This window comes from Phocoena sinus, chromosome 14 (assembly GCF_008692025.1).
Source record: "Phocoena sinus isolate mPhoSin1 chromosome 14, mPhoSin1.pri, whole genome shotgun sequence".
In the NCBI taxonomy this organism is placed as follows: Eukaryota; Metazoa; Chordata; class Mammalia; order Artiodactyla; family Phocoenidae; genus Phocoena; species Phocoena sinus.
In genome coordinates, this window is record NC_045776.1 from 82,774,344 (window position 1) to 82,802,203 (window position 27,860).

A 27,860-nucleotide genomic window follows, 5' to 3' on the forward strand; every position below is an offset into this window, starting at 1 on the left:
GGCTGCTTCGTGCTCGTGTTCCACAAAGGCCCCAGCGGGCAGTGAGGTCCCTCCTCCCAGCCGCCAGCAGCGCGTGACTCGGCCACGGGTCCCCTTTAAACACCTGTGGGCGAGTCTCAGAGCAGAACGCCAGCCACAGAATTGTATCATTTACTTGAAATCAGCAGAGAATGTTCTAAGTAGAGTTTCCATCAGCTGTGCAGCTGGCCTGTGGACAGAAGCTGGGGGGGGGGGGGGCGGAACTGAGCCCAGGGGGCACCCTGAGTCCCCTGCTGAGGCCCTGGCAGGGCGGCTAAGACCCCAAAGACACCCCGACACAGGAGGAACGCGCTTCCTTCTGCCTCTTTTGGTGCACATTTGAGATTCTCGGATCAAGAACCACCACCTCAGTGGCCTTTAGTTTTTGTAACTTCAGAGCCACACCAGTCAGCCTCGCTGTTGGAACGCTGACTGCTGATACTCTAGAACCAAACACGTCATGAGGGTCCCCAGGCAAATAAAGGACAGGGCCGTTATTAACAATTCTCTATTTATTAAAAGGGGTCTTAACAGCTTTACAAGCACAGTTCAGATGTGGCCCTGGAGACGGCAAGGCCAGCCTGGAGGCCCCTCCCCCACACCAACACCGAGCTCACACGTTTGGCTGTGCCCCTTGCAGGCGGCAGAGGTACGGGCTGGGTGGCACCACTCTCGAGATACACAGACATTAACAGGCCCACCTGATTGGCAGGGCAGTAAATCGTCCTATACAGCTGTTCTCTTTAAAAACAATTACAATACAGCAGGAGTTCAAGTCCAGGAGTAGAAATGTACAGTAACTGAGGACAAAGGTTGGTGGCCTCGCCCAGGGCCTGCCGGGACAGACCCCATTTGAGCTCTGCCTGGATTCTGTCACCTGGGCAGCAGCCAGTTGGGGAGTCACAGGCCAGAGTCAGGAGTTCCACAACTGAGCACACGGGCCTTTTTTTGGTCAACAGGTGGGCGGCAACGCTACCCCCAGCCCCGCCTGGGGCCCTGGGAATCCGGCACACGTGGCACGTGCGGATGAGAACCCAGGGGGCAGGCACAGCCCGGGGTGTTGCCAGAGCATCGGAGATTGTTGGTACCTCCCTAACACTGAGGGGCAGGCTTTCTCCAGACTGAGCTGAGATGCTGCTGGCATCCCTCTGTCACACCCTGCCCCAAGGCCCAGCCAGAGGCAGAGGAATATCGGCTAAGGGCATTCTGGTTCAAGGTGGGTGGGCTTTTCTTCCACCTGCAACACAACAAGGAACGCAGAGCCGCCGGGGCAGCAGCGGCTGGCCGGTGACGCGGCCCCAGCGCCTGGCCGGCCACTCCTGGCACCAGGTAAGCTAAGGCACAGCACGGGCCCCGCGGGGGCAGCCGTGCACTGCTCGCGAGAAAGGAAGCTGCGTTCACTTCATCTGCACCCTCAGCCTGCTCAGAACGGTACGTGCATCTTTCATAAGTTTCCCTGAATGGTCTTATGAGTGTCAAAAAAGTTTTCCTTCCCAATATAAAACAGGAAAATCACACACATAGTAAAAATACGGAGGAGTACTTCTTCATAGAGAGCCTCGGGCTGGCTCGAGGCGGAGGCAGAGGAGGGGCTGGGGCCGCCATCTGCTGTGCCAAGTCCAGCTCCTGGCCACCTCCTCACCCGCCGCAGCTCGCCCGGCCCCTGGACGTGGCAGGGGGCCGAGTGCAAACTCCGAGGGTGGCTTTGAAGCATCCAGGCTCGGGGGAGGGAGGGACTCTGAGGACTGCCCGCCCCACACGGGTTCAGGAAGCACCTTCTGGGGTGGCCCACCCGACCGGCCCCCCACCAGAGGCCGCGGTGGGCAGTGGGCTGGGACCCACAGAACTGTCTTGAAAATAAAGCAGAAATGATGAACCATGCTTATTAAATAAAGCTGCAATGGGAGGACCACGATCCTACGTGGGAACGGAGGCGGGGGGGGGGGGGGGGAGCGGGGGAGACGACGACTTTCCCCAAACTCACGAATTCAACACCAGACTGAGGAATCATACGGAGAACACAAACCAGCGCGACCACAGGATGCCCGGCTGAGGCCCAGCGCACAACCGCCCAGGTGTCCACAACCAGGGTTCTACGTGTGCTTACCACTGACCTACGGCTCTACAACCAGATGGACGCCCTGGCCCGAGCACCAGAGCCCCTGGCAGAGCAGCCGGTGCTCACGGCCTCCATCTGCGTGCGCGGACCCGGCCAGCAGGTGCCGGCGACGGAGCCTCACGGGGAGGACGAGGGCCGCTCACTGGAGGATGAAGCCCGGCTGGTGCGGAGGCAGCCGGGGCGCGGGTCTCTGGGGCAGCGCCGGCGGGTACGGTGGCAACACAAACTGCTGCAGGGAGAAGCCCTGCTGTGCGGGGAGGCCCCCGCGCGGGGGCAGCGGTGGGCACTGCGCCACTGGGTGCGGGGGGCCCTGTCCTGAGCTCAGGGCGGCGGCGAACGGCGTGGCTAAGCGTCCCGCAGGCACCAGGGGCGGTGGGGGAGGGATGCGCCGAGGCACTGCGGAGGGGGGCCCGCTGGCCTCCGGGGAGGGGTAGGGCAGGGGGGGCAGTGGGCGCTGGCTCGGGCACCCTGGGGGGCAGTGGGGCCGGCGGCAGGCCCTGCGGAAGTCTCTGCCCCTTCAGCACCATCTCCTGGAGCTTCTCAATTTTAACCCTTCGCATGTGGGCCAGTTTCCGCTTGCTCTGATAGACATCGATGAAGAGGTCCAGGGGAAGCTCTCCGTCGAGAAACTTCTCTGCCATGTTCTGGAGGAGCAGGAGAAAGCCGGTTCACGGGGCAGGTCAGCCATGAGGACACCCATCCCTTCCCTGTCCCCGGCCGCTCCTGGTGCCCCACCTGGGCCAAGCGAGCGGGAAGAGAGGTGCTGGTCCCACCTGCCGGACAGACGGCGGGCCTGGGGAGAGCCCGCCTTAAGGTGAGGGGCCCGAGCTGCTAAGCCCCTGGCCGAGACCAGCGTTTCCCTCCCTCCACTGGCTGCGCCCTGCCAGCCCCACACGGTCAGCAGGACAGAAACTCGCTCGCGCCAACGAGGGCCACCCCGCCCGACGGTTCCTCAGAGCACTCGGCCTAGTCCGGCGAGGCTACAACCACACAACTTTGGACCCTGACTCGTTTACGGCTCAGCGAGGCTTAAGCCTCGGGTGCTCAGCTGGTCGTGCCCACAGGCTCTGCCCGGCCAGCTGACGCAGACAGGACGGGCTCCGATTCACAGTGTAGCGTGCACCCCTCACCTGAGGACCAGACCGCCCACGCTGCCTCCCTGGCCCCCAGGCTGGGCTGCCCACTCTGCGCAGCCGGCACGCCTGGCCCTGGGGGAACTGGGCCCAGGCCCAGGTAACTGCCCTGGGGCGTCCCGCTGGGCTGGCTGGACTTACCTCGGTGTCCTCCTCGATCTTGGCCCCTTCCGCCTGCAGAAGTGCTAACAGGGTCTCCAAGGAAGCGCTGCTGGACTGTTTATCTGGAAGAAGCAGGAGGCACGAGAGCGTGAGGGGCACTGGCACACCCTCAGAAACCACCATGACCCCCAGCCCCTCAGGACAACACGCCCCCCCAGTCTCCTCCCCACTTCCCTTTCGAAGAAAGAGTGTACTTTCGCTGGACAGGCGACAGGAGAGTCACACCTACTGAGCTGACTTTCCAGGAAGCTGAGAGGAAAGGCCGTAACGGCAGCTGGCGTCACCCTCCACCTCACAATACAGGGGCGATGACTGAACGTGTGACCCAACCTTGCAACCTAACCCTGCAATTCACCCTATAATTTATTTCCTTTGGAGTTCTGAGTGATAATTTACATAAATACATAAAGTATACACATCGTAAGTGCACCACCTGAATTTTTACACATACAAACCCCACCACCATGACCCAGACTGGGATACGGAATGTTTGCAAAGGCTCCCCAGGCCACTCCCAGAGGTGCTGACCTCCACTACCCAAGAGTCCTGCCTGCTTCTGAACGGCACACAAGTGGAATCACACAGTATGTGCTCTGTGCTGGCCTCTTGCGCTCAATACCACGTCTCTGAGACCATCCGTGTTGCTGAACGCATCAGCAGTCCATTTCTTTCCGTGCTTTGTGGCACTGAAAGTTGTGTAAGTGTCACAACCGACCCCATCATTCTGTACAAGGACACTTAGACTGTTTCCAAATTTGGCTCTCACAAGGCAAGCTATAACGAACATTCTTGTGTGCTTTGTGTGTGTGTGTGTGTGTGTGTGTGTGTGTGTGTGTGTGGTACGCGGGCCTCTCACTGCTGTGGCCTCTCCCGTTGCAGAGCACAGGCTCCGGACACGCAGGCTCAGCGGCCGTGGCTCACGGGCCTAGCTGCTCCGCGGCATGTGGGATCTTCCCGGACCGGGGCACGAACCCGTGTCCCCTGCATCAGCAGGCGGACTCTCAACCACTGCGCCACCAGGGAAGCCCATTGTGTGCATCTTTTGATAGACATGAGTGAACGTTCGCTTCTGTTGAGGAGACACCCAGCAGTGGAACTGCTGAATCATAGAGCATGCCTACTTTTCACTGTAGCAGGTGCTAACAAGCAGCTTCTCCAATTCTCACTCCTCCCAGCAATGGAAGAACCGCGCATCCCCACCAGCACTGGTGTTGCCAGCCTTTTCACCTTTACTCGTTCTGGTCGGGTGTGTTACAGCGCATTTTTACTGCAGTTATACAGATATAGGAATCATGGTATCGACGTCACTGCACACTTCACTGAAGGGGGTGATTTTTTTAACCTTCTCTCTCCTTTTTTTTGGGGGGAGGGCTATGCCCTCAGCTTGTGAGATCTTAGTTCTCTGATCAGGGATTGAACCCAGGGCCACGGCAGTGAAAGCACTGAGTCCTAACCACTGGACCACCAGGGAACTCCCCCTTTTTTTTTTTTTTTAGCGTTACGCGGGCCTCTCACTGTTGTGGCCTCTCCCATTGCGGAGCACAGGCTCCGGACGCACAGGCTCAGCGGCCATGGCTCACGGGCCCAGCCGCTCCGCGGCATGTGGGATCTTCCCGGACCGGGGCACGAACCCGTGTCCCCTGCATCGGCAGGCGGACTCTCAACCACTGTGCCACCAGGGAAGCCCGGGAACTCCCCTTTTAACCTTCTCTTAATCTCAGTTTCCTTGGAAGCTACCCCCAATGCACTCAGGCTTCAACAATAGTCAATGCCTGCGTCACTTCATAATGGCTGCAAAGTAAAGTGTGACATTAAAATAAAGTATTCCAGTGATGAATATTTTTCAACATTAACTGTGAGGGCGTAACTTCAAGGATAAAACATTAGTTGTATATCATAATTCAGAAAATTGCCTTTTTTCTATAGTGTTTGGAAAAGGTAGTCTTGTTTAAAAAGTAGTCAAGGGCTTCCCTGGTGGCACAGTGGTTGAGAGTCTGCCTGCCGATGCGGGGGACACGGGTTCGTGCCCCGGTCTGGGAAGATCCCACGTGCCATGGAGCGGCTGGGCCCGTGAGCCATGGCCACCGAGCCTGCGCGTCCGGAGCCTGTGCTCCGCAACGGGAGAGGCCACAACAGTGAGAGGCCCGCGTACCGAAAAAAAAAAAAAAAAAAAAAGTAGTCAAGTCTCTTCTTCTAAATTACTGACACAATCCTATACATAAACTATTTTTTCACAGCAGTAATGACTGTCTTAATCTGAAATTGTTCCATAATAACATTTCTTTCCTGGTTAGTGCAACAGCTTGAAAGTGCAACCTTCCCTCAGCTCTTTATTCTTGAAAGATCACCCTAAAAGAGTTACCTAATTTGGTCTTTTTTATCTGATAGGCTTCAAAGAGCACCTGGAGTTCCTGGTATTTTTGGGTCAAACGTGCTTTCAGAGAGTCCAGCTGGGGCTGGTAGAGAAGGTTTCCTTCTGCCAGGCTCCGGTTGCTGGCCAGCGTCATTTCTTTGTTAAGTTGAACGTTCTGCGTCTGCAAAGACCATACAGGGTGATGAGAACCAGCGTGTGAGCCCCGAGCCCCACCCCCGGGGCCACCGCAGCAGCTTCCGTTTGGCTGGGCAGCTGCCCCCATCCCAACGCCAGCCCCGATTTCTAGTTTGGACGCTGCTCCCGTTCTTAAAGAGCGAGACCACTTCCTCTCCTTCAGGCCTGCAGGACGGGCTTTGTCCCAGGACCTGCTGAAGCTTTTACCCCAGGAGCTGTGCTGTGACCGGAATTCCTTACCACTGCCATTGCGCTCTTAGGAGCGAACGGCTCTAAAGATTTAGAGCTAGAGTTTTCCAAAACGAGTTGCTGCTGTTCCAGAGAAGCGAAAGAATCACTTTTTATCAGAGGAGGGCCAGTTGGCATGGTGTCAATTCAGGCTTAGTCGTCAGGCTTTGAGATCAAATGTGAAAGCCCGAGACCCTGGGAAGGAATCCACTCAGGGGCCCTGTTCTACTCTGTCCCTACGCCCAACACCAGCTCTTCACGTCTGAGCAGAGGCTTGAGCCTCCCCAGCTCCCGACTGCTGGTCCATCAGCACCGCTGATCCAAAGCTGGGGGCGGGGATTTATCTGCCCGACAGGGGTCCTGTGCTTCCGGGGCGGGGGGGGGGGGTGGGGGGGTGGGGGGGTGGGGCACAGGTCACGTGTGGGTGGAGAAGCCCGCCTAGACCTCAGGAGTGAGAGGGGTTAATGCGAGGTCTGAGAAAAGGTGAGGAAGTCCTAATGAAACGTAACCAGAAGTACATTGAATAAAAAAGCAAAAATACCAACGTGTATTACTTCTAGTTCAGCCCCCTTTCCACTTGCTGCTGAGGGCTCCTCCACGGCCTGCAGCCACCTCGCTTTCCGGACTTGAAGTCTTATTTGCCCCCGTTTCTCTCCAAAGCTCTCCGTCAGCCCCACACCAGCCATCCTGCCCTCCCCTTGATATTTTCAACACCCCACCCCACCCAGGCTATTTTCTCTGCTACTTCCTTCCTCTTGCTCGTCTGACTGTAGGTTCCTGGCCTCGCTGCCTCCGCTTCAACCCCTCCCCCTCCAGCCATACCCTTTGGCGCTAGTGCACAATTCCCAGCACGCGTGCACACACACACACACACACACACACACGCACGCACGCGAGAACAAAGAAAGAGCCTTGGATGCAGGTCTCTAGCAGGAGGCCCTGACCACCGAGTGGGGGGATCCTCTCCTCAGCAGACACATAATCTGCGTCTCTCGCACGGCCCACAGGGCAGGGCCCTCAAGATTAGGCTCAGGGTAAAGCAAAATTTAAGTTAAGATAGAAAATTAAGCCTCTAGCTCAATACTATAAAACTAGCACGGTGGAAATACCCTCCCCTCTCTCACTGCTGCTTTCAGCCAGCAAGGACTGTGAGGGCTGGAAGGACCTGGTTTAACTGGGTTCCTGGTCCTGCAGACCGTGGAGGGGTCCTGGGGGGCTCCCAGCACCGCCCCAAGCCCTACCCACAGCAGCTCGGCCTCCAGGTACATTGCATCCAGAGGTCCTGCAGAAGAGCCTTTCCTTCGATTAAGCCATTTAAGGGAACATACAAGCCAACCATTGCACAGCCACCCTGGAAAACAGCTCGGCAATTTCTTTCAAAACAAAAGAGGTAGCTACCTTACCATCCAGAAATTGTACGCCTGGGCACTTACTCCAGAGAAATGAAAGTGTGTGTTCACACAAGCCTGCACATGCGTGATCAGAACGGCCGTCTCTGTCATCAAAAGCTTGAAGCCGGGCTTCCCTGGTGGCGCAGTGGTTGAGAGTCCGCCTGCCGATGCAGGGGACACGGGTTCGTGCCCCGGTGTGGGAGGATCCCACATGCCGCGGAGCGGCTGGGCCCGTGAGCCATGGCCACTGAGCCTGCGCGTCCGGAGCCTGTTGCTCCGCAACGGGAGAGGCCACAACAGTGAGAGGCCCGCGTACCGCAAAAAAAAAAAAAAAAAAAAAGCTTGAAGCCACCCAGGTGTCCTTCAGCAGGTGGACGGCTAAGCGCAGTACTACACCCACACCGTGAGCAGGAAGAGTGGGCTACTGAGACACGTGCAACTTGGACGGAGATCCAGGGGACAGGCTAAGCGAAAGAAACAAACCTGCCCAGAGGGTCACAGGCTCCAAGATTCTGTGTATACAACATTCTTGAAAGGACAAAACTACAGAAATGGAGATGGATTCGTGGTTAGGGGTAGGGAAGTGACTGTAAGAGGCGACAGAAAGGCTCCTCATGGCCACGGTGCCCTGCTCTGACCATATCTGTGTCAAAATTCTGGCTTGGGAGTGGACTAGAATTTTGCAAGATGTTGTCAGTGGGGGAACCCGGGTGAAGGCTATGCAGGATCTCTGTTATTTCTTACAGCCGCGTGTGAATCTACAATTATCTCAAAATTTAAACTTTAATTATAAATAAATAAAACAGACTATTGATGAGATCTTTTGCTCCGACTGGTCTCATCTGATGGACGGGAAGGGGCAGGTATTCAAGGCCACCCTCAGGACCCACTGCCCCGCGCATGCCATCATTCTGACTCAATCAGTTCTGTGTTCAATAAACACTTACTGAGCAACTGTTATTTGTCAGGCCCTGAGTGAGGCCCAGAGAATTGAGAGGAACAGGCACCCTCCTATTCTCAAACTGAGAATCAGCGAAAATGGAGCCGAACTCGTCAGGCCCTGACCTCTGAGCCCTGGGGTGACCTGGTCCTCACTCGCCCCGTCCCAGCAGTTCTGAGAACCAGCCAAGCTCTCCCTGAGCAGGCCCCCGGCTCCGCCTCACTGCCCGGCCCCAGCTAAGCACCCTGTCCGCAGAGGCCTCCCTGGCCGTCCTCGCTAAGCCAGCAGCTGCCCTCTGTCACAGCACCTGTTTCCTTCCTGCCACCAATGGCAACCAGTGAGCACTACGTCTGTGCGTCCACTCACTGTTACCCCCTCTGGGTATCCTGTCATCTGTGGTGTGCCAAACAGCCAGCACACAGCAGCCACTCAGCAAGGATCTGCTGAATCAATCAGAGAGACCCTCTCATCCCCTAAAAAGCCAGTCACTTGAGGATACATCTGGCAAACTAGGTGGGTAACAAAACGCAGAGTCAAAAAGAAAAAAACCATGAGCTGTGCTTGCCAAGTAACAAATGCCCCGAATCTTTTATGCAACAGACGGGCTCCCGTAATAGAGGAACCCTTGGGGACTGTGGTGGAGGGTCTCACTCGTCCTGGATCTAAGGGCCATCCGATCAGGAGTTTCCCCAAGTCTTCAGCGCAGGCAGACCACAAGCACAGGGGTCCCGAGGGGCCACTGGAAAGGCATCGCGTGAGGGAAGTACACCATCCTAGCACCGCCAAGTGCCAGCCTACCGCGGGGGTTCTCAGCATCAGCTGAACTACCTGAAGGCAAGGGGGCCCAGCCCAGCCCCAGATGAGCCCCATTCTCTAGGAGGGGACCCAGGCCTAGAGAGTGTCTTCAAAGCCCCCAGGTGATCCTTGCCTCACCATTCCACCCTAAAACATATCTACGAATAAAGCTTATTCTCTTGGGGTCCAAGTCAGGTCAGAATCACTTCTCCTCCAACATGTCATGCACCGAATGCAGAGGCAAAATAAAATTCCAACCAATGCAGACGACCGTCACGCTGGCTGTACTCTTTCTATCCCCGGGTGCTCAGATGTTTTTACAAGACTATCAGGAAATTCTCAGTGGCCACCCAGGGCACACCCGCACCCTGTCCAGGTGGACAGTGGAGACAGTGGTGGCAGGAGCAGTGGCCAGGGCGTAGGCTGAAGTGGGGAAAAGCCTCTGATAAAGCTCTTCCCGCACAAGCATCGGGGCCCAAACACGCCTGTGATGCTGCATTAGAGAAAGACCTTCCTCCCCAACGTTCCTTTTCATCATCCCAGTTGAGGAAAACTGGGAGGAAGCAGCCAGACTTGTTCTATCGTTTGCAAAGGACTCGGGGGACCCCGCACACCACACTCAGCAAGGCCTAAGTGGCAGCCACCCTGGATGACGTGCAGTCTGACTCCCCAGCCCCTGTCCTACTGCTCCGAGGACCCGTGCGAGAGGAGGCCTCGTGCGGAGCCATACGCCCTGAAATTGAAAACTGGGTCCCAACCTCTTGATGGTTTCTCATGATTCTTTTTCTTAACCACAGAGAAATCTTTTCAGGAAATAAACTCTCTGTGGTAATGAAACATTTTTATAAATGTACTCAGTTTCAATTCAGTTTCCTTTTCTGTTCAAAATCAAAGAAAACTGAGATGTGTGATAGCATTTACAGTAAGATCCATTTATACAGTGATTTCTGCCCATCTGTCCATCCGTGAGCAGGGCTGTCTGAACGGATGGTCAGCCAAAGCTAACAGCAACCTCTCAATGGTGTGACTTTTTTTTTTACTTTCCTCTTTCTACTTGTGTATAGTGTTTGAATCATTTATAATAAGCATGTATAAATTTATAGAAAGTAATTATGTTTTAATTAAAAAAAAAACCTGTTAGGTATTAGTAGAACCAGAAGGGCAGAGGCTCTAGGGACATAAGCTGCCTTTGTTTACAACAAACAAAAAACCAAGGTCTTTTACATATACTTGTCCAGGCAGAGTGGGAGGCTTATATCACTATATGAGGTTTTCACAGAATGTACATTCTACCTCAAATGCACAGGTCATTATTTATTTGGGTTGGGGGAGTGTGGAAGAAAATAAAGTTGGTGAGGAGGAAAACAGACATAAACTCCCCTCTGCATGACACACGCAGTAGTTACAATTGAGAGGCACTCGGGGCCAGGACGGGGGCCTGCCTGCGCCCCACTGTCCAGAGCTGGGTCAAGGTTTGGGTCTGCAGTGGATGTTTTCCAAACCAGATGCTTCCACAATGTGAAGTTCTGATTTAAGCTGGCCTGTCTGCCCCTTCAACTATAATTATAACTGTGCCTTCCTATAAACACTACAATGGGCAAATCTGCCTATGTTTCCAAGCTAAATCTTTTATGGAAAAATACTCAGAGTAGTCCCTTACTCCCCCTTTACACTATAATATAATCCGTATCATAACAAAGTAAATGACATTATTGAATTATGTTAGCAAATTTCAACAAAATAGATGGAAATTCTTGATCGTACTGAAGTTCTTTAAATGCTCAAAACCCAGTAAGGACACGGGAACTAAGATAAAAACACAGGTTTGGGGGATGTCCCTGGCGGTCCAGTGGTTAAGACTCTGCGCTTCCATTGCAGGGGGCACAGGTTCGATCCCAGCTCAGGGAACTAGATCCCCGTATGCCACGAGGTGCAGCCCCAAAACAAAACAAACCAAAAAACACAGGTTTGCCCTCTCACCTACTGCGATGCTAACAGGCCTAGTATTTGTACAAAATAAAGGATCCCATTTTATTTAACAAGTAAACATTCCGTCTGGTAGATAAAACACTCCTCACCAACAACTTTGCTCGAGCCCCTGCGTATAAAGCCCCTCCTCAAAGCCCTGCCCTGGCTGTGGCTCGGGACCTTTTTCGACTCCGAGAGCCGCAGGAAAAGCTACACACGCTCTCACTCCCTGATCGCCGGGTGCTCTCTGAGGCACAATTCACCGCTCCATCCATCCCTGTTTAAGTGTTCGGCTCGGAGCTGAACTGCACCAGCCCTGAGGGTCTACACCCACCATCTCCTTGTAAAGAACACCTTTACTACATGCCCCTCGACTCCCCCAAGCTGAGCGCCCCCTGTTGCGCCAGAGACCCAAATGATGTAACTGAACTGGCTTTCCTTCAGCGCACAGCGACAGCTGGGCTCTCTTCTGTGGCCTCACAGAGCACACCCCTGGCTTTACTCCGAATTGTAGTTCACGGTGCTTGTCCGTTCATCAGTTTATTCATTCATCCAAAAAAGGATCTTCTGAGGCACTGTTACGCGCTGACCCTGGGCAGGGCTGGCGATGGACACGGGTGAACGAGGCAGGCCGGACCCTGCCCTCGCGGAGTGCCCCTCGACTGAAGACAAATTAAACAAAGTCACACCAACAGCTATCACTGAATCACAATGGCGTTTTAACTCTCCTGCGAGTGACGGATGCTTGTAGTGGGATGAATGGTGGCTCCCCAAAAGAAATGTCCACATTCTAATCCCTGGAACCTGGGAATGTGACCTTATCTGGGGAAAGACTCTTTGCAGATGTAATTAAGTTAAAGAAGGCAAAGGCCATCCTAGATTACCTGGGTCGTCCTAAATCCAATGGCAAGTGGGTTTATACAAGACACACAGAGGAGAACACATAGAGGAGAAAGTCATGTGAAGACAGAGGCAGGGAATGGAGTGATACGGTCACAAGCCAAGGAGGCCAGCAACACCAGAAGCTGGAAGAGGCAAGGAACGGATTCTCTCCTAGAGTCTCTGGAGGGAGCATGGACACCCCTGATTTAGGACTTCTGGTCTCCCGGATTGTGAGAGAATAAATTTGTCTTGTTTTAAGCCACCAAGTTGTGTAATGTGTTATGGCATCCAGAGGACTTAATCCAGGCCTGGAATCTTCCACCTCTCCTTGAGATCCACTCTCCATCCTGCTCTGTGCCCCAGGGGCCAACTGGCTGAACCACATCCACCACTTAGGCCCCTTGCCTTCTGGTTCTAGCTGGATTCAGCGATGGGGACTGAGGGTGGGACGAGGAGGGGGTTCTCTGGGTCCCCTTCCTCTGGGGTCGCTGTAGGTGACCAAGTCCCCCACCCCAATCAAAAGCAGCCCCCTCTCTCGTTCTCCACACCCAGCTCCATCCCTCAGGCCTGAGGCTGAGAAGTGCACACCTGTGGCCCGTTCTGCACCAGCCCTGGGGGAGTCTGAGTGCCCTGTCTCGCCAAAGGCCTGACTGACAGAACTGGAATGGCTTTCCCCAGGAAATACAACGACGTCTGAGCCCACGCTCACCCTTCTGATGAGAACATCAGGCCCCTTAAGAGGAAAACTGAGCCCTGTTCACTCCCCGATCCCCAGAACCCAGCACAGTACCCAGGCCAACACATGCCTGCTGCTAAGTATGTGTCCACCTCAGTCTGGAGGACGCTTATTGCTGGGCCTCAGGCCACCACCTGCCAGCTGTTAAAACCTTGCTAAGCTGTTCTGAAGATTAGCTTCTTTGAATGTTTATAATAAATGTTTAAACAGTAACATCACAGATGAGTGCTCGTTATTACAACCAACCAGGTGAAACTATCCGCACCCCTGCTTTACCACAGGAGTGATCACAGTTTGGAAAAAAAGCATAAGGGGAAAAAATGAAGATTATGACAGCGATTGCTCTAAAGCGAAACTACCCATTACTGCGTAGACATCAGACGTGCAACACCCATGTGGAGACTCATTAGAGGCGGGTAGAATGTGGGAGTAATGTTTATGATTGTGATGGCCTGGAAGCCACAATACTTTACACATCTTTTTTTTTTGTTTAAGTCACTCATGAACTCCAGCACCTAGACTACGTACGGCTCCTAACAGCCACCGCAACGTGCTCCAACACAGCGGCTTGCGCATTTCATTCATTCATTCAAGAAATACTTAAGAAGCACCATGACGTGCCAGGCTCTGGGGGAACAACAACCAGAACACAGCCTGTCCTGAGCATAAGTCTCCGCGTCACAACCGCCAGGAGATGGGCGGTGTTCAGCTCACAGGGCCTAACTCCAGAGGGCACCATTCACCCTGTACTGCAGCCTGTAGCCCTGACTGCATTTGCTATTCAAAGAAAAGGCTCAGGGGAGGACATATGTATATGTACGGCTGAGTCCCTCTGCTGTACACCTGAAATTATCAACATTGTTAATCAGCTATACCCAATACAAAATAAAAAGTTTAAAAAGAAAGGTTCAGGGGGGAAAAAAAATCAAACAGATGCGAACTTAAAGATTTAAGTAAGACAACTTACTGGTGGTGACGTGACAGCTTCACTCTCGCCAGCACCTGACACAGTTCAACAGTATCTGTGAACATTTCTGGAGTTCTCACCGCGTGCTTGGCACTGTGCCACGCATTATAGCTCCTTAATCCTCTCAGCGAGGGTGAGACAGATTTGTCCCCATTTTACTCAGGAAAAAGGAAATGCAATCTTTGGGAGGTTTAAGAGATCACCGAAGTCACAAGTGCCAGGAAGTAACTCCAGAGGTATGACATTAAGAGTTAGGGTATTCTGTCTCCAGCTGTGTTTTCTACAGGATTACACCACGAATTACGCCACAGAACCTACCCGACTACACAAAACCCAGTCTACCACCACTTCTCTATTTTCAAGTTCCAGTAATCACCTAAATTTCATTTCTATTTATGCCTCTCATGTACCCTTTATTAGGATATTTTCAAACACAAAGCAAAAGCAGAGGTAAGTATAATGAATCCCCGTGCGCCCTTCTCCCAGGTTCAGCAATTAGCAACATTTGCCAGTCTTGTTTCTTCTGTACTCCCCACTTCTGAGGGGGAAGTATTTTAAAGCAAATCTCGGCATAATATCATTTCACCCGTAAAAACTTTAATATGTATCTTTAATGGGCAAGAACTTCATGACTCTAACTACAATGCTGTAACTACACTTACTAAAAGTTCTTTAATTTCATCTTTTGTATGTATTGGCTTGAATTCCTCTGAGCATTCTGCCTCATCTGTTTGAGTATAGGAAATAATTTACATAGGAAAAGCAGGATGAATGTTTGATTTCGCCACCCTTCCACTTTTAAAGCCAACTTTTAGAAGATTTAGTGCTCAAGCAACCTCCAAAAACGACCAATAAGCTTTTTCTGGAGGTGTCATTATTAAGTAACAGATTTTTAATCAGCTGTAGTCATTAATCTTCCTAATGCTCAAATTGTCCGTGGCCAGTGGGAGACACTTTGAGCTGGCTCTTAGGCTGACACACCCCAGAGGTTTGACAGCTGCCCTGCTCTCTGGTAAAACAAGATGTCCCAGACCAATCTGTACATTTGCTGCCCCTAACTCAGGTGGGTCCTTCTCAAAGAAACACTGGTTCCTTTTGGTGGGAAATTCATTTTGATTTTGATACTTTCCTCTCCAAATAAAATTAAATAGAAAGTTATATATAATACAAAGATACAGAATGAAAGAAATCTTAGCCTTTTACTTTCCACTAGAAAAGTTCAGGTTGCATTCAGACTTTAAACATAGCAGGCTTATGGATTAGGTGATAAAAAGGTTGGCACGCATTCAGCCAGGTTAACCTCGTTTCCTTTTGTTGTGCTACACCTGATCTAGTTCACCAATTAATTTTACAATAGATTTCACTAAAGTCACATGCAATTTGAGTTTGGGCTTTAATACTAAAGGTTAGGTTATCAGAAAACCCAAATTCATCTTCCATTCAGTGAAAAGACCTTCCCAGTGATGCACTCATTTCACCAGTCTTCCATTTGAAGGCGGGCTTTCAGGTGAAGCCTGTAATCCAAGCCTATAATATCCCAGAGGTGACCTGTAAACACAACCCAACGTGGCTTGATTCAATCCAAATGTTCCCTGAGTTTCTATGAGAAAACTTAACAGTTGCTGAGTTGGACTGTTTAACATGTTAAAAAAATTAAGGATATGAAATACAAAAAATCCAGTGAAAGAACTGTAGAACATTATGAAGCTGTTCTAAAATACGACCATCTCGTGGGCTGTGTGAAACCATCTCCAAGGCTACAGCCTATTCGGGAAAGTAAATGTGCCAGCTGCTTACCAAACGTTCCACTGAAACAACCACTCAACAGAACATATTAGATTAATAAAGACTGCTACTTCTGATGGCAGATATCAAAATCCTTCTTGTTGAGAGAAACCTGCTGTCCTCAGAAAGTAGCAGACACTCGACCAATCCCTTCCATATGGAGCTGACTCCATCTTAAAAATTAGTATGTTACTCACTGTAAGTGCAACTGACCACAGGAAATGCAAAAAGCTAGGCTTGAAAATAAACGGACTCACCCCAGGGAAGAAGTGGTCTCAGCTACACAGGATTTGATTGTTTTCTACTTCTGGCAGGCACAACATACCAGGGTGTTTTCCCTTGTATTTTTTTTTTTTTCCTAGAACGTATTTCCTAATATTCAGTGGGCCTGGGGGGCGGGGGGGGGGGGGGGGGGGTGGACGACAAGATCTGTCCCACTTCCTGGACTTGTGTGGATAGTGGTGTGGATAATAAATGTTACCTTCCTAGTATCACTGGCCTTGTAACTCCTGGGGACTCTGCGTGGAAGAAGGGATGAGGAGCAGAAGGCAGGATGGGGCCCAAACTGAACACGATGTCACCTGCCTCTGTCCCTCATCTCCTAAAAGCAAGGGGCTTGTCACACCTGGCCCCAGCCTAGTCCTACAGAATCAGAATCTCACAGCAGTTGAGCCAGGACACAGAGAAGCCCTCACTTCATATAATCAGAACCAGTCAGCTGCTGGTTAACTGAGCAGTTTGGTTAAAGCAGTAACTCACTAAACACATAGAATTTTAAAGACCTATCCATTTTTTTCATTTAAAGCAAAGGTCCTTTCTTAGAGAAAGGGTCCACTAGCTCGATTTCCAGAAGTTCTTTGCCTAGACCACACCCTCTCATGTGGGGAACCTGAAGACACTGGACAAGCAAGATGAGAGCAGAATCCTTCTGGAATACTAGAAAGCTTTTTTCCTAGTGAATCACCTTATAGTAACTCTTTCCAAAGCACTCAACTTACAGTTTTCACTCTCTCTTTCACGCACGGTTCCTCGGTTGCCATAGTACTTAATGAAATCATGTAATTACTGTAACAAAATCAGAATGAGGGACTTCCCTGGTGGTGCAGTGGTTAAGAATCTGCCTGCCAATGCAGGGGACATGGGTTCGAGCCCTGGTCTGGGAAGCTCCCACATGCCGCGGAGCACCTTAGCTTGTACGCCACAACTCCTGAGCCTGTGCTCTAGAGCCCGTCAGCCACAACTACTGAGCCCGTGCGCCACAACTACTGAAGCTCACACGCCTAGAGCCTGTGCTCCACAAGAGAAGCCATCGCAATGAGAAGCCTGCACACCACGAAGAAGAGTAGCCCCCACCCACTGTAACTAGAGAAAGCTTGCACGCAGCAACGAAGACCCAACGCAGCCATAAATAAATTAAATAAATTTCAAAAATTAAAAAAATATATATCAGAATGAACAGGTCTGAGAGAAAACACACGTGACTCTTGGTAATCACGCAACTGTGGCGTGGGAGCAGAAATGCCTGAGCATCTAATCGTGATTGGCGGGGGTGGGGGTGGGGAGAGAAGCATCAATCCTTATATTTGATGAAGGGCATGGAGAATGCCAATTACTGGAACACTTTAGTTAAGTAGAGGGAGGTCAATTAATAGCTTCCACCGTAATTTAAAAATCCAGATCCCTCCCCCCCTCCCCAAAAGAAAGCAGCCTACAGAAGACAGAATTTCTAAACTTTGCTTTTCTTATTAGTAGTTTCTTGCCAAGACAACCAACCAAAGCGTTCACTTGTTTAGTGAGAGCTTTGGGGTTTTCTCCTCTTCACCACAAACTACAAGAAAAGCATGTATGAGAGTTTTCTGGGAGAGTCTTTACACAGGTGCAGATAAGAAAATGCCTATCCAGGTAGATCCCAGATGTATATCAAGACAACATCTTTTTTTTTTTTTTTTTTTGTGGTACGCGGGCCTCTCACTGTTGTGGCCTCTCCCGCTGCAGAGCACAGGCTCCGGACGTGCAGGCTCAGCGGCCATGGCTCACAGGCCCAGCCACTCTGCGGCATGTGGGATCTTCCCGGACTGGGGAGCGAACCCGTGTCCCCTGCATCGGCAGGCGGACTCTCAACCACTGCGCCACCAGGGAAGCCCAAGACAACATCTTTTGACAATTTTGCTTTTACATTTAAAATACATCATGACATGAACTCTCCAACACCTGACTCAAGAATTCAGTTTGATAAAAGTTTACTCTCACATGACTGAAATTATTCATCTTCTATTCAGTATGAGAAAATGCTATTCTAATAACGAGTTTTTTTTTTTAGTCTGTGGGTAGAGAAAGGGATTAGTCAAAGGAGAATGAATTACTCTAAATTATTCTACTTAAATTTCACAACAAAAAAACTGCAATTATAAGTGATGTAGGGAATAAGATGTTCTAACTAAAATAATTGCCTAGATACTTAAGACTGACTCATTTTCAAAAAAATTAAGTGTTGATATTTTAACAGATTTATGCTCAAAGATGTTAACCGCAATATAATTTATGAAAGCCAAAAAACCCAGTACCTAAATATCCATTAATAAAGGACTAGTCACATAAATTGTGTCATACCCACATGATAAAATACCATAAGCCACTAAAAATGTCATGTAAGGATCTTCTGACAAAAAATAAGAAAATGCCCAGAGCATAAATTTAGATTAAAAACAAGTCAAAAACTCTACATGCAGAATGATCCTAGTGGTAGAAAACACGTAAAGAAAATGTATAAAATGTTCAACAGTGTTTATCTGAGCAGTGGTATTACATGTGATTATATTTTTCTTCTTTATAGTTGTATTTTTTAATTTTTCTATAATAAACATGTTAAAAATGTCATTTTTTAAAGGTTTGATCAATTAGGATCAGAAATTCTTAAATCTTTTTTTTAAGAAATCTTAAATATACTTCCTTGCTTTATTTTTTTTTAATTAATTAATTAATTTATTTTTGGCTGCACTGAGTCTTCATTGCTGCGCACAGGGCTTTCTCTAGTTGCGGTGCCTGGGCTTCTAATTGCTGTGGCTTCTCTTGTTGCGGAGCATAGGCTCTAGGTGCACAGGCATGTGGGATCTTCCCAGACCAGGGCTCAAACCCGCGTCCCCTGCATTGGCAGGCGGATTCTTAACCACTGCATCACCAGGGAAGTCTCCTTCCTTGCCTTCTTAAACAGAGCACATGAAAGCACAAAGGACAGCCTCTGATGAGACAGAATCATCAATATCAAGTAACTACAGTGGGTCTATGATAAACCAGTATCCCTGGACCATGGAAGCAGATGGATACATTTATGTCCTTAAATAAGCATTTGCCCAAGTGTGCCCCAGGGAACCTGGCCGCCTCAGACTGAGTTCTGCCATGGAGTAAGTGTGGGAAATACTACAACACACACTAGCTGTAAGAACCAAACCAAACAAAGCAAAGCAAAACAAAACCCCTCTTATTTCAGCAGATTCCCCAGATTTCTTGCCGAGAGAGCCCTCTTTCTGTAATTGCCATTAACAATCCCAGAATTAGGGAAGCACTACCCTAAACCAGCCTCAGCCACTTCATTCACAGCCGCCACAGCGTCATTTACTGGCGTTTGTCATGGTCACGCACTGTGTTCCACAGTTTACGAACATTATCTTATTTAATCCTCCAAAGTCTCATAAGGACGGTATTTTAATTCTCCCCTTTTAAAGATGAGGAAACCAATATTTAGAAAGGTTAATCCGTGTCCGAAGTCTTCTAACAACCCAAATCCTATGCTTAACAGCTGATCTTACATTTTGGGTGCAGCTTCATTTATTTCTGGATGGTGTAATTGGCTCTATTAGTTTTTCCCTACACCCTTTAAAAAATCTGCCACTGACAGATTAGCCATTGGACCAAGCATGTTGTTATCTGAATTGTGTGCAAAGCGAGACTCAGCAGGCTGTGCAATGAGTCTGGTGTAAGCCTCCAAGTCAAAGGGTCTGGCTGCCTGAAAATCTTTTTTCTCAATCCTCTTTCAGCTTCTAACTGATCTCCCCGCTTTCTGGTCTTACCCCTCAAATCCATCCTCTCCTGGCTGCCTGAATCATCTACATAAATCGCCAAGTATGACTACACCACTCCCTGGTTTAAAATCCCCCAGTGGCTCCCTCTGACTGGAGAGTGAAGCCCAAGCTTTCTCAGGAAACATGGGGCTGTCTGGTTTCTGCCCGCCTCTCCGGACTCGTCCCCCCCACGCCCTGCGCTGGCCCCTCCAGCAAGGCCTGCAGTAGTCCTGTGCACACCATCTCTGCTTCTTTCCTCTGTGCCTCTGTTCATGCAATCCAGCCCCATGCCTGGAAGCCCTTCTCCCTCATTACCTGGTTAACTCACCCTTCCAATCATAGCTCATGAGTCATCTCCTCCAGGAAACATTCCCAAGGATCTCCCTGAGCCCTGCAAAGGTTCACCACGTCTCCCTCCCACTAGGGCGTGTCCTCACCCATACATTGAAACTGGCTTTTGCATACCTGCGAGATCCTAAAAGATGAAAACTCTGTGGCTGAGCGGTTTCACAACCCGTGCCCCACACCCCACGCCCCACAGCAAGGTGTTCCATAAAGGTTGAGTAAATGAATAAACTTACCCTACCTCAGCTGTGCTCACATTAATGAAAGCCGCTGTCTGATGGCAAACACCAATTAGCACTTACTGTCCCTCTGCCAACCTCAGCCCTGGGCTATGGGTGTGAATATAACCTCAAGGTGCCATTAGCGAACCTTGGAGATAATGTTTCTTTCAAATCAAGTCTTTTATTAACTATGACACTGCTTGTAATATAACAACTATTCAAACATCTGCTCTTCACATGCGCTCTTTGGTACAATGAACAACGTTGCTCACGGTTCCATGAGAAATGCGTTGAAAAGCTTTCCCCAGACATACTGGCAAGGTAACCTACTGACAACAAAACTACATCTGCTGCTCTATTTTCACTCTTCCCTATGAAGTAACTCTACAAAGAACTTTCCTCTGTCTTTGTACCACTGGGTAAGATGGTTTTCCTGAATAATGATGGGATGTGAAAACCCCACACAGCTGAGGAAGGAAATAAACCAGCTAGAACTCTTGCCCCAGCATGTTCTGAGCCTCAGCGATCACATCTGTGAGCTGCGGCTGACGCACAGGTCGTTAGAGACACCCCTGCACTGCTACCTGGCATGATCCCCACAGCAACATTCCGCTACAAATACTGTGATAAAAGCCAAACCTACAATGAGGCTGGCTTAGCTCAAGAGCACCTCAATTCTGCACACGACAATGAGGCTCAACCAGTGCAGCCTGTTTCTGGGTTCCTCCTGACTAATCTGTACGGTACAGGCACTGCAACAGGATGTCAACTTGTCTGTAAGTCGAGTCATCGGACCCGTGTCCTTCCATGGCACCTCTTTCCTTCTCCCAACCCAATTACTCCTAATGGCCTTTCAAACTTCTATATTCTCCTTGACTTCAACAAGTGCTTGGACGAAGTCAGCCCCCGAATTTGTATCTCTAAGCAAACCATCCCCCTGAGTTCCAGAACTGCACTCAGCTGCCTGCCGGATGATGTCACATAACTGCCCTGCTTGTCCCCCACACCCAGGCTACCACAGTCTCAAGGATCCCCTCTTCCCTCCTCCAGCCTCGCTCTGGCCCACCCTCTCACTTCCACTCAAAGCCCAGCTACCTCCACTCACTCAGTAGCACTAACTGGGCACATCCTGTGCGCCAGGCATGTGCTAGGTGCCAAAGACACAAAGATAAACGTGATAAAATGGAACCCCCAGGCCAGTCGGGGACACAGGGAAGCAAGGGACTTACAAAATATGTCTCAAATTCCACCGAGGAGGCATACCAAGAGGCCAAGGGACCGTGTGTCTGGGACTGAGGTGGGGAGAACATTTGGAAGGCAAAGCTGATGGGGTCCCTGGGTGGGCAGGGGAAGGGGATAGACAGCTCCACAAGGGCACCATGGTGTGAAGGGGTCCAACCAGCTGGTCTGCATCTCCCCTCCCAGAACTCCAGCTCAAACTCAAATCCTAACCTCTTCTCACCTGCCCTTCTGTTTCCACCTCTGACCTGGTCTTCCTGAACCTCCCCATGCCAATCCAGCCCCTGCTGCCAAAATATTCTTCCTAAAGTGCTCTTCTGATCGCATTGCTGCTCTGCTCCAAAGAGTCACAGAAACTCAGTGCTGCCAAAGGAACCGCCATTGAGTTCTCACCTGGCTCTCCGCCTCGCCAGCCTTATTTCCTATCACTTCCCTTCACACTAGCAAATCTGATCTGGTAACTCAACGAGTCATAAAACCTGTCCCGTGCTTTCCTGCTCAGTACCGTGCTCAGGCTGTCACTCCTTCGTGGGTCCCCACTTTGGTCAAAATACTACTCAGAGAAATAAATACCTAATTCAAGACAGTGGCTCCCTGGTGGGTGGGGAATCACGTTCCGGATGGAGCACAGAGGGCTCCTCTCTGGCTTGGTCGTGTTTTCTTCCAAAGCCGCTTGCAGGTACACAGATGTTTCTTGTATCATTCTACACCCTCGTATAGGAATTACTGTATTCGATCATTTATTTTCTTAAATCTTACTTGCCTATCAAAGTCCATCTCTTGCAGTAGGAACCTAACCTAACCAGGAAGCCTCTCATCTGACCTTCAATGTCATTTACAATTCACATGTGACCTTTTTCTTATTCTCTCTCTCTCTAAAAAAACAAAAACAAAAAAACTGTGGTAAAATATACAAAACATGAAACTGACCCCTTTAGCCATTTTTAAGTGCATGTTTCCTGCAGCGTTACATACACTCACATTGCTGTACCATCATCGCCACCATAATCTTTTTCATCTCCCCAAACTGAAGCTCCCTACCTCTTATTCTCTCTTGTATTGATGTCTGTGTACTTGGTTTCTTTCCTAAATTATAATATAGGGATTATACGCTATTCATGCTTCTATCCCTTATAATGCCTCGCACACAGTAGGTGCTCCACAGCATTTAAAGGAAATGGAGTCTCTTGAAATGGCAGAAAGGACACTATGCATTCTATTTTTGGCAATACTACTGAATAATAACAACTTAATGAGTGTTCACTCTGTGCCAATACCATGATAAACATCTGTTTTGGTTTTTTTAAAGATTTATTTATTTATTTGTTTCACTGGTTGGTTGCACTGGGTCTTAGTTGCGGCACGTGCGCTCCTTAGTTGCGGCATGCATGTGGGATCTAGTTCTCTGACCAGGGATAGAACCCAGGCCCCCAGCATTGGGAGCAGGGGGAGTCTTATCCACTGCGCCACCAGGGAAGTTCCTATGATAAGCATGTTAAACGCTTATCTCACTTAGTCCACCCAACAGCCCTCAACCCTATGGAGTAGCTTACTGCTATTATCCCCTTTATTTTCAATGAGGAAGCTGCAATTGGAAAGACTGAATACTTGCCAAAGGTCACATTGTTGGTATCAAAAGCCAGTTCTGTACTATACCACCCCCACTGCACTTCTGATCAATACAAAAGAAGGAGACAACAACTACATGAAATAAGGGATCGGATTTCACCTAAGACTGTCTAACAATTCTGAAAATCTCTTTAAAGAAAGGGAGCTAGCCTCTACTGACTTCACCTGCTATTCCACTTCGCCTCACACGAACCTTAGAAGGCAGGCATGGTTACCATCCTCACTTTACAGGGGAAGCAGAGTTTAAAATAAGTCACAAAACTCTCAGGTTCTTTAAAAAGTCAGATAATACTGGATTTCAGAAAATATTCTGGGGCATAGTAATTTTTTGTACAAGCGTTAAAGTCATGGGTCCATGGAAGAGAAGTTCTAAACATAAAAGTTGAAGCCTTTATATATACAATAATGATTGTACAACAGGAACAGAGACAAACTCCAGTAGCAGACACTCAAAAGGGTTTTAAATCTTAGCTTCTAAAAACCAGTCCCACCAGTGTTCAGAGCTTGTTTGAGGAAGCAGTCCCTGGTCGGTACATTTCAATGAGCCATTGTGATTCACCAAGTAGCTTCGCAGCCCCACACAAATCACACCAGAACACGCCTTAGGGAAACAGCTTCTTCCAGACCAGACTCTTTACTTTCCACAAAACAATCTATTTTTCAGACCCTCAGAGTTTTTGCCTGTGGGCAGTTTCACTTGCCCCAGGAACAAACATCCTGAATTTGAATCCTTAGTGAATCATTAGTTAACACCAACCAATCAGCATTTCCTCAGAAAGCACACGGGGAGCAATGACCCAGGAGGTCCGGTTTAGCTGCCTAATCCCCTAAGCCACAGTTCCTTTTAAGGGAGTGCCCTGCAAGTCCAATGGGGTTAATGTGGACAGAGAAAGGCACATTCCACTGCCATGTAAAAATAACTTTAAATAAAAATAAAAACGTGTACATAACAAACATCAGCCCAGAGCACAAGGGAAGAACCTACAACCATAGGGATGTACTACATTTAGAGAACTGCATACAGACAGGAGGAACAGGAAAAGAGAAACCCACGGGCAGGGAAAATGAGAATGTCTGCAGCTCCGGCATGATTTGAATTTAGTCTCGAGCTGGACTAAAGCTCGGATACCACAATTAAAACAAGGTAAGCGAAGCATAGTGCACAGCTGTACTTCAGCCTAACAGTGAATGCCTTCAAAACCCAGCCACACTTCCCAGCCGCCACAAAACAGCCCCTCAGGCTTGAAGAAGCCTTACTCTACAATTTAAAACACTTCCTTCGGCCAAAAAAAAAAAAAAGCCTTTGGTTCAGGGTTAAGAGATTCTTCGCTGTGCAAGCGCTGTTCCATTTACTGTCTCATTCTAGTCCTACTGAGATACATAATCCTTTTGACCACAGAAAGGTAAATGTTTCTTAGGCTAATACCAAATAAAAATTTACTTTATAGATTCTTGGGATAAGACCCTATTAACTGGTCAGGATGATCTGTACGCAGGATTGCCAGTAATCGCTCTAAAAAGAGAACTACAAATTACTAATTGCAATTGCTTCTTTATTAAACACTAACTGCATGCCGTGTCAAGGACTTAACGTGCACTCTTTCACATAATCCCCACATCAACGCTAAGAATATTTTCATATATCCTTCCCCAGCAGAGGCTCACAGAGGTGAGGTGACCTGCCTGCAGTCACACAGCTGGGCAGTGGCCAGGTCTGGCCTGGAGTGTAATGATTCCAGAGCCCGAATGTTCTTTAACACCAGATCATAAATGTGCCATTTGGTCAAGAGTGGACAGTTCACAAAGTATTTTCTTCTACGGTGTCTCACAGCCATCCCCAAATAAACCAACACACAAGATTAGTAGCTGAGTGAAACTACCATGGTCAGAATTTTGGTTGTTGACATCACACCAGTTCCTTCAGAAACGCACCACACACGATCAGGGTAACAGGACTTGCAAAGGGGGACCGTGGCTAGGTGAGCTGCCTGGCTAAGGTATTTCGGTCTTCACGTTCAGTTTCCTTGTTCTAAAAGCAGTACACCCTAAAGAACAAGCTTCTGCTGAGTAACTGAACTTAACCGTGTGGTCTAATGAAGAGGACCTGGTCCTCAGTGTTTCTATAGGATACTCTGGTATGAAGGTCACCTTTAACCCCCCCCCAAAAAAAAATCCTGCTAGATTAATTTGCCTTTCCCTTTAAATAGTAACCTCCAGTTTCTCATGTAGCGGAAACAGGTGAAGCCGGAGTCAGCAGAATGACCTGACTCCACAATCTTCCCTCCACTAAAAAGCAGTTTACTTCTATTAATGTTCTACTAATATAACTACAGTACTCTGTTCTGAAACTGGATAGTCACATATAATAAAATAACTTGTAGGCAGTGTTACCCAGTAGAGAAACATACCTATCATTTTATTATTAAACTAGAAAGATGCCTGCTGACAATCGACAAAAAGGTCTCCTGGCAACTGAAAAGCAGAGAAACTAAGCAAAGATTTTCTTTCTTTGGAGACATGAAACTCTCATTCAGTCCAGAAAGATGGATTTTGTCACTTATTCTTCTCTAAAAAGGAAAGCGCCACATGGAGACCATAAATAGGGTAAATTGCATCTCAGAGCAAGTTGTATGTGCCAAGTTGTTACAAAGCCCGGGAATACAAGGGGTGGATTAATGGAAAGACTGATACCATCTTACTACAGTGGCCTCTCTGTAGCTCAGGACAATGATCTGTTGAGGGTTTTCCAGTGATTTTCAATGTGCAACCTCCATACAAGCCCCCTTTTAAAGGGGCTGGCTCAGTGCTGAACAATCACTCCCTCTTCGGAAAGAAAGCCAAAAGCCCCCCCACAGGCTTCTGGGTGAGAAGCTCAGCCCTGTAGGCGTGGGAAGGCTCAGACTTCAGAGACAAAGGAGTAGGAATGGTAGATGGGCTGGGGAGAGCTGGATCGGCCTGGGTCCACCTGCCTGGAGAGGACCCAGACTCACAGGACTGGACTTTCAGGGAAAGAGTTCAAAAGGGCTGGGAGTAAAGGAGAAAAGAAAGCGCACATTGCAGACGCAAGAGTGAAGTCAGTTACCCCTGAGGACAAACCACGCCGCAAGGGATGCAGTGAGATATCCAGAAACAGCGGTGGCATGCCTTCCAGAGACTGGGCAGCCCTTCCACTATCAAAGAGGTGGGGCTTGGCCGTCAGCCCCCGACCTCCAGTTTATCTCCTCCCCCAAAACAGCTCTGATTGAATCCTCCTTGGCCCCAGCAAGGAAAGACACTGTGGGGCAAAGCTACCCTACTAGAATTACCACATTCCCTTCTTCCACAAACGGGGCAACTCTTACCAGAAAGGGCATCCTGCTGCCACCCTCAGACCCCTCCCACAAAACCCTGGAGAAGAGCCCCCTGGGATAACGCTGTTAAGGCCACTTCCAAATGAAGTCAGACCCTGGAGGGTCCCTCGGACACTCAGGATCCCTCAGATTCATGGACACCTCAAATCTTAACTGGGTAAGTCCGTGGCCTTGTGTCTCCCAACCCTGGAGACCTCTGCCCAACCCCAAAACCCCATCTCAGAACTACCTCTCAGACTTAGGTACAGACCCTCGGCCCCCAAATTCATATTGGAACCCCCAATCCTTTCCTAAGATTCTATCTAGCTAGTCCACTCAGCACCTCAAAACCTATTCTCAGACGCCAATAACTGCCTCAGTCCCCCTGTACCTCTCAAGCTCCCGCCCCCCGCCCAGGCCCTCTCAGTCCAGTTTCAGGCACCCGTAACCCTCAACTACCGTCCCCTCTACCCTCTCCAACCCAGTCTCGATCCCCCAATTCCCTCCTCGCCCCACCGGACTCAGCCACAGTCATCCACGTCTCCAAATGCCCATTCTAGGCTCTCTAATCCCTGCTCCACTCCCCGCCTCAGGACCCCATCAGCCCCCGCAAGCCCCGTCCCAGGACGCTTTTCCCAGCTCCGCCCCAGCCTCGGTCCCCTCACCCCCGACCCCGTCTCAAGAGCACCCCCCATTTCTCCTGCCAGTGCCCTCAACCCAACTTGAGGCACCGCGACCGCCTCCGCCTTGGGCCACCTCCAGCCCGCCGCCAGCCCCCGGCTCCGCGCGTCCCCCTCGAGGCCCCGCCGCCGCCGCCGCCTCGAGCCCCCGCTCGGCTCACCTCCTCCATCTTCTGCACCATCTCTGTCAGCTGCCCCTCGTCCTCCAGCAGCTCGTTGAGCTGCACCAGCGACAACCCGGCGAACCGGGCTTCGCTGCCGGCACCCGCCATCCCCGCGTTTCGGCTGCCGCCGCCGCCGCCGCCGCCGCCGCCGCCGCCGCCGCCGCCGCCGCCGCCGCCGCCGCTCTGGCCGCCAGGCTCCGCGGACCGGAAGCACCGCCCCGAAGGCCCGCCCCCAGCGGGGGGGCACGTGACGCCAGCCCTTGGGCCGTGACGTCACCGCCGCGCGGGCGGGCGGACGTGACGTAGCAGCCTGGGCACCTGGCGGGAGGCGTGTTAGGGGCGGGGGTTGTCTGAGGAAAGGTACGGGGCTTCTAAGGGAAGGGAAAGGAAACTGGGGACGGGCTTGTGACCCAGTGAGCAGCGGTAATGATGTCACTGCGGCACAGGAGTGCGCGCCATGATGTCATAAGAGCCTTTCCCTCAAGGAAAAGAAATGCCTAGATTCATTTGACAAATATTTGTT

The 27,860-nt window shown here is 50.1% G+C and overlaps 1 protein-coding gene across 1 annotated transcript; it reads right to left on the reverse strand.

Annotated features, from left to right (window-relative positions):
- Window positions 1-515: 515 nt before the first annotated feature.
- VPS37B (VPS37B subunit of ESCRT-I) lies at window positions 516-27,543 on the reverse strand. The gene is given in 6 exon segments (XM_032654015.1): window positions 516-2,579; window positions 2,581-2,781; window positions 3,412-3,494; window positions 5,795-5,966; window positions 27,335-27,477; window positions 27,520-27,543. Coding segments are annotated over 5 exon segments (870 nt in total). The 5' UTR covers window positions 27,446-27,477; window positions 27,520-27,543; the 3' UTR covers window positions 516-2,276.
- Window positions 27,544-27,860: the final 317 nt, after the last annotated feature.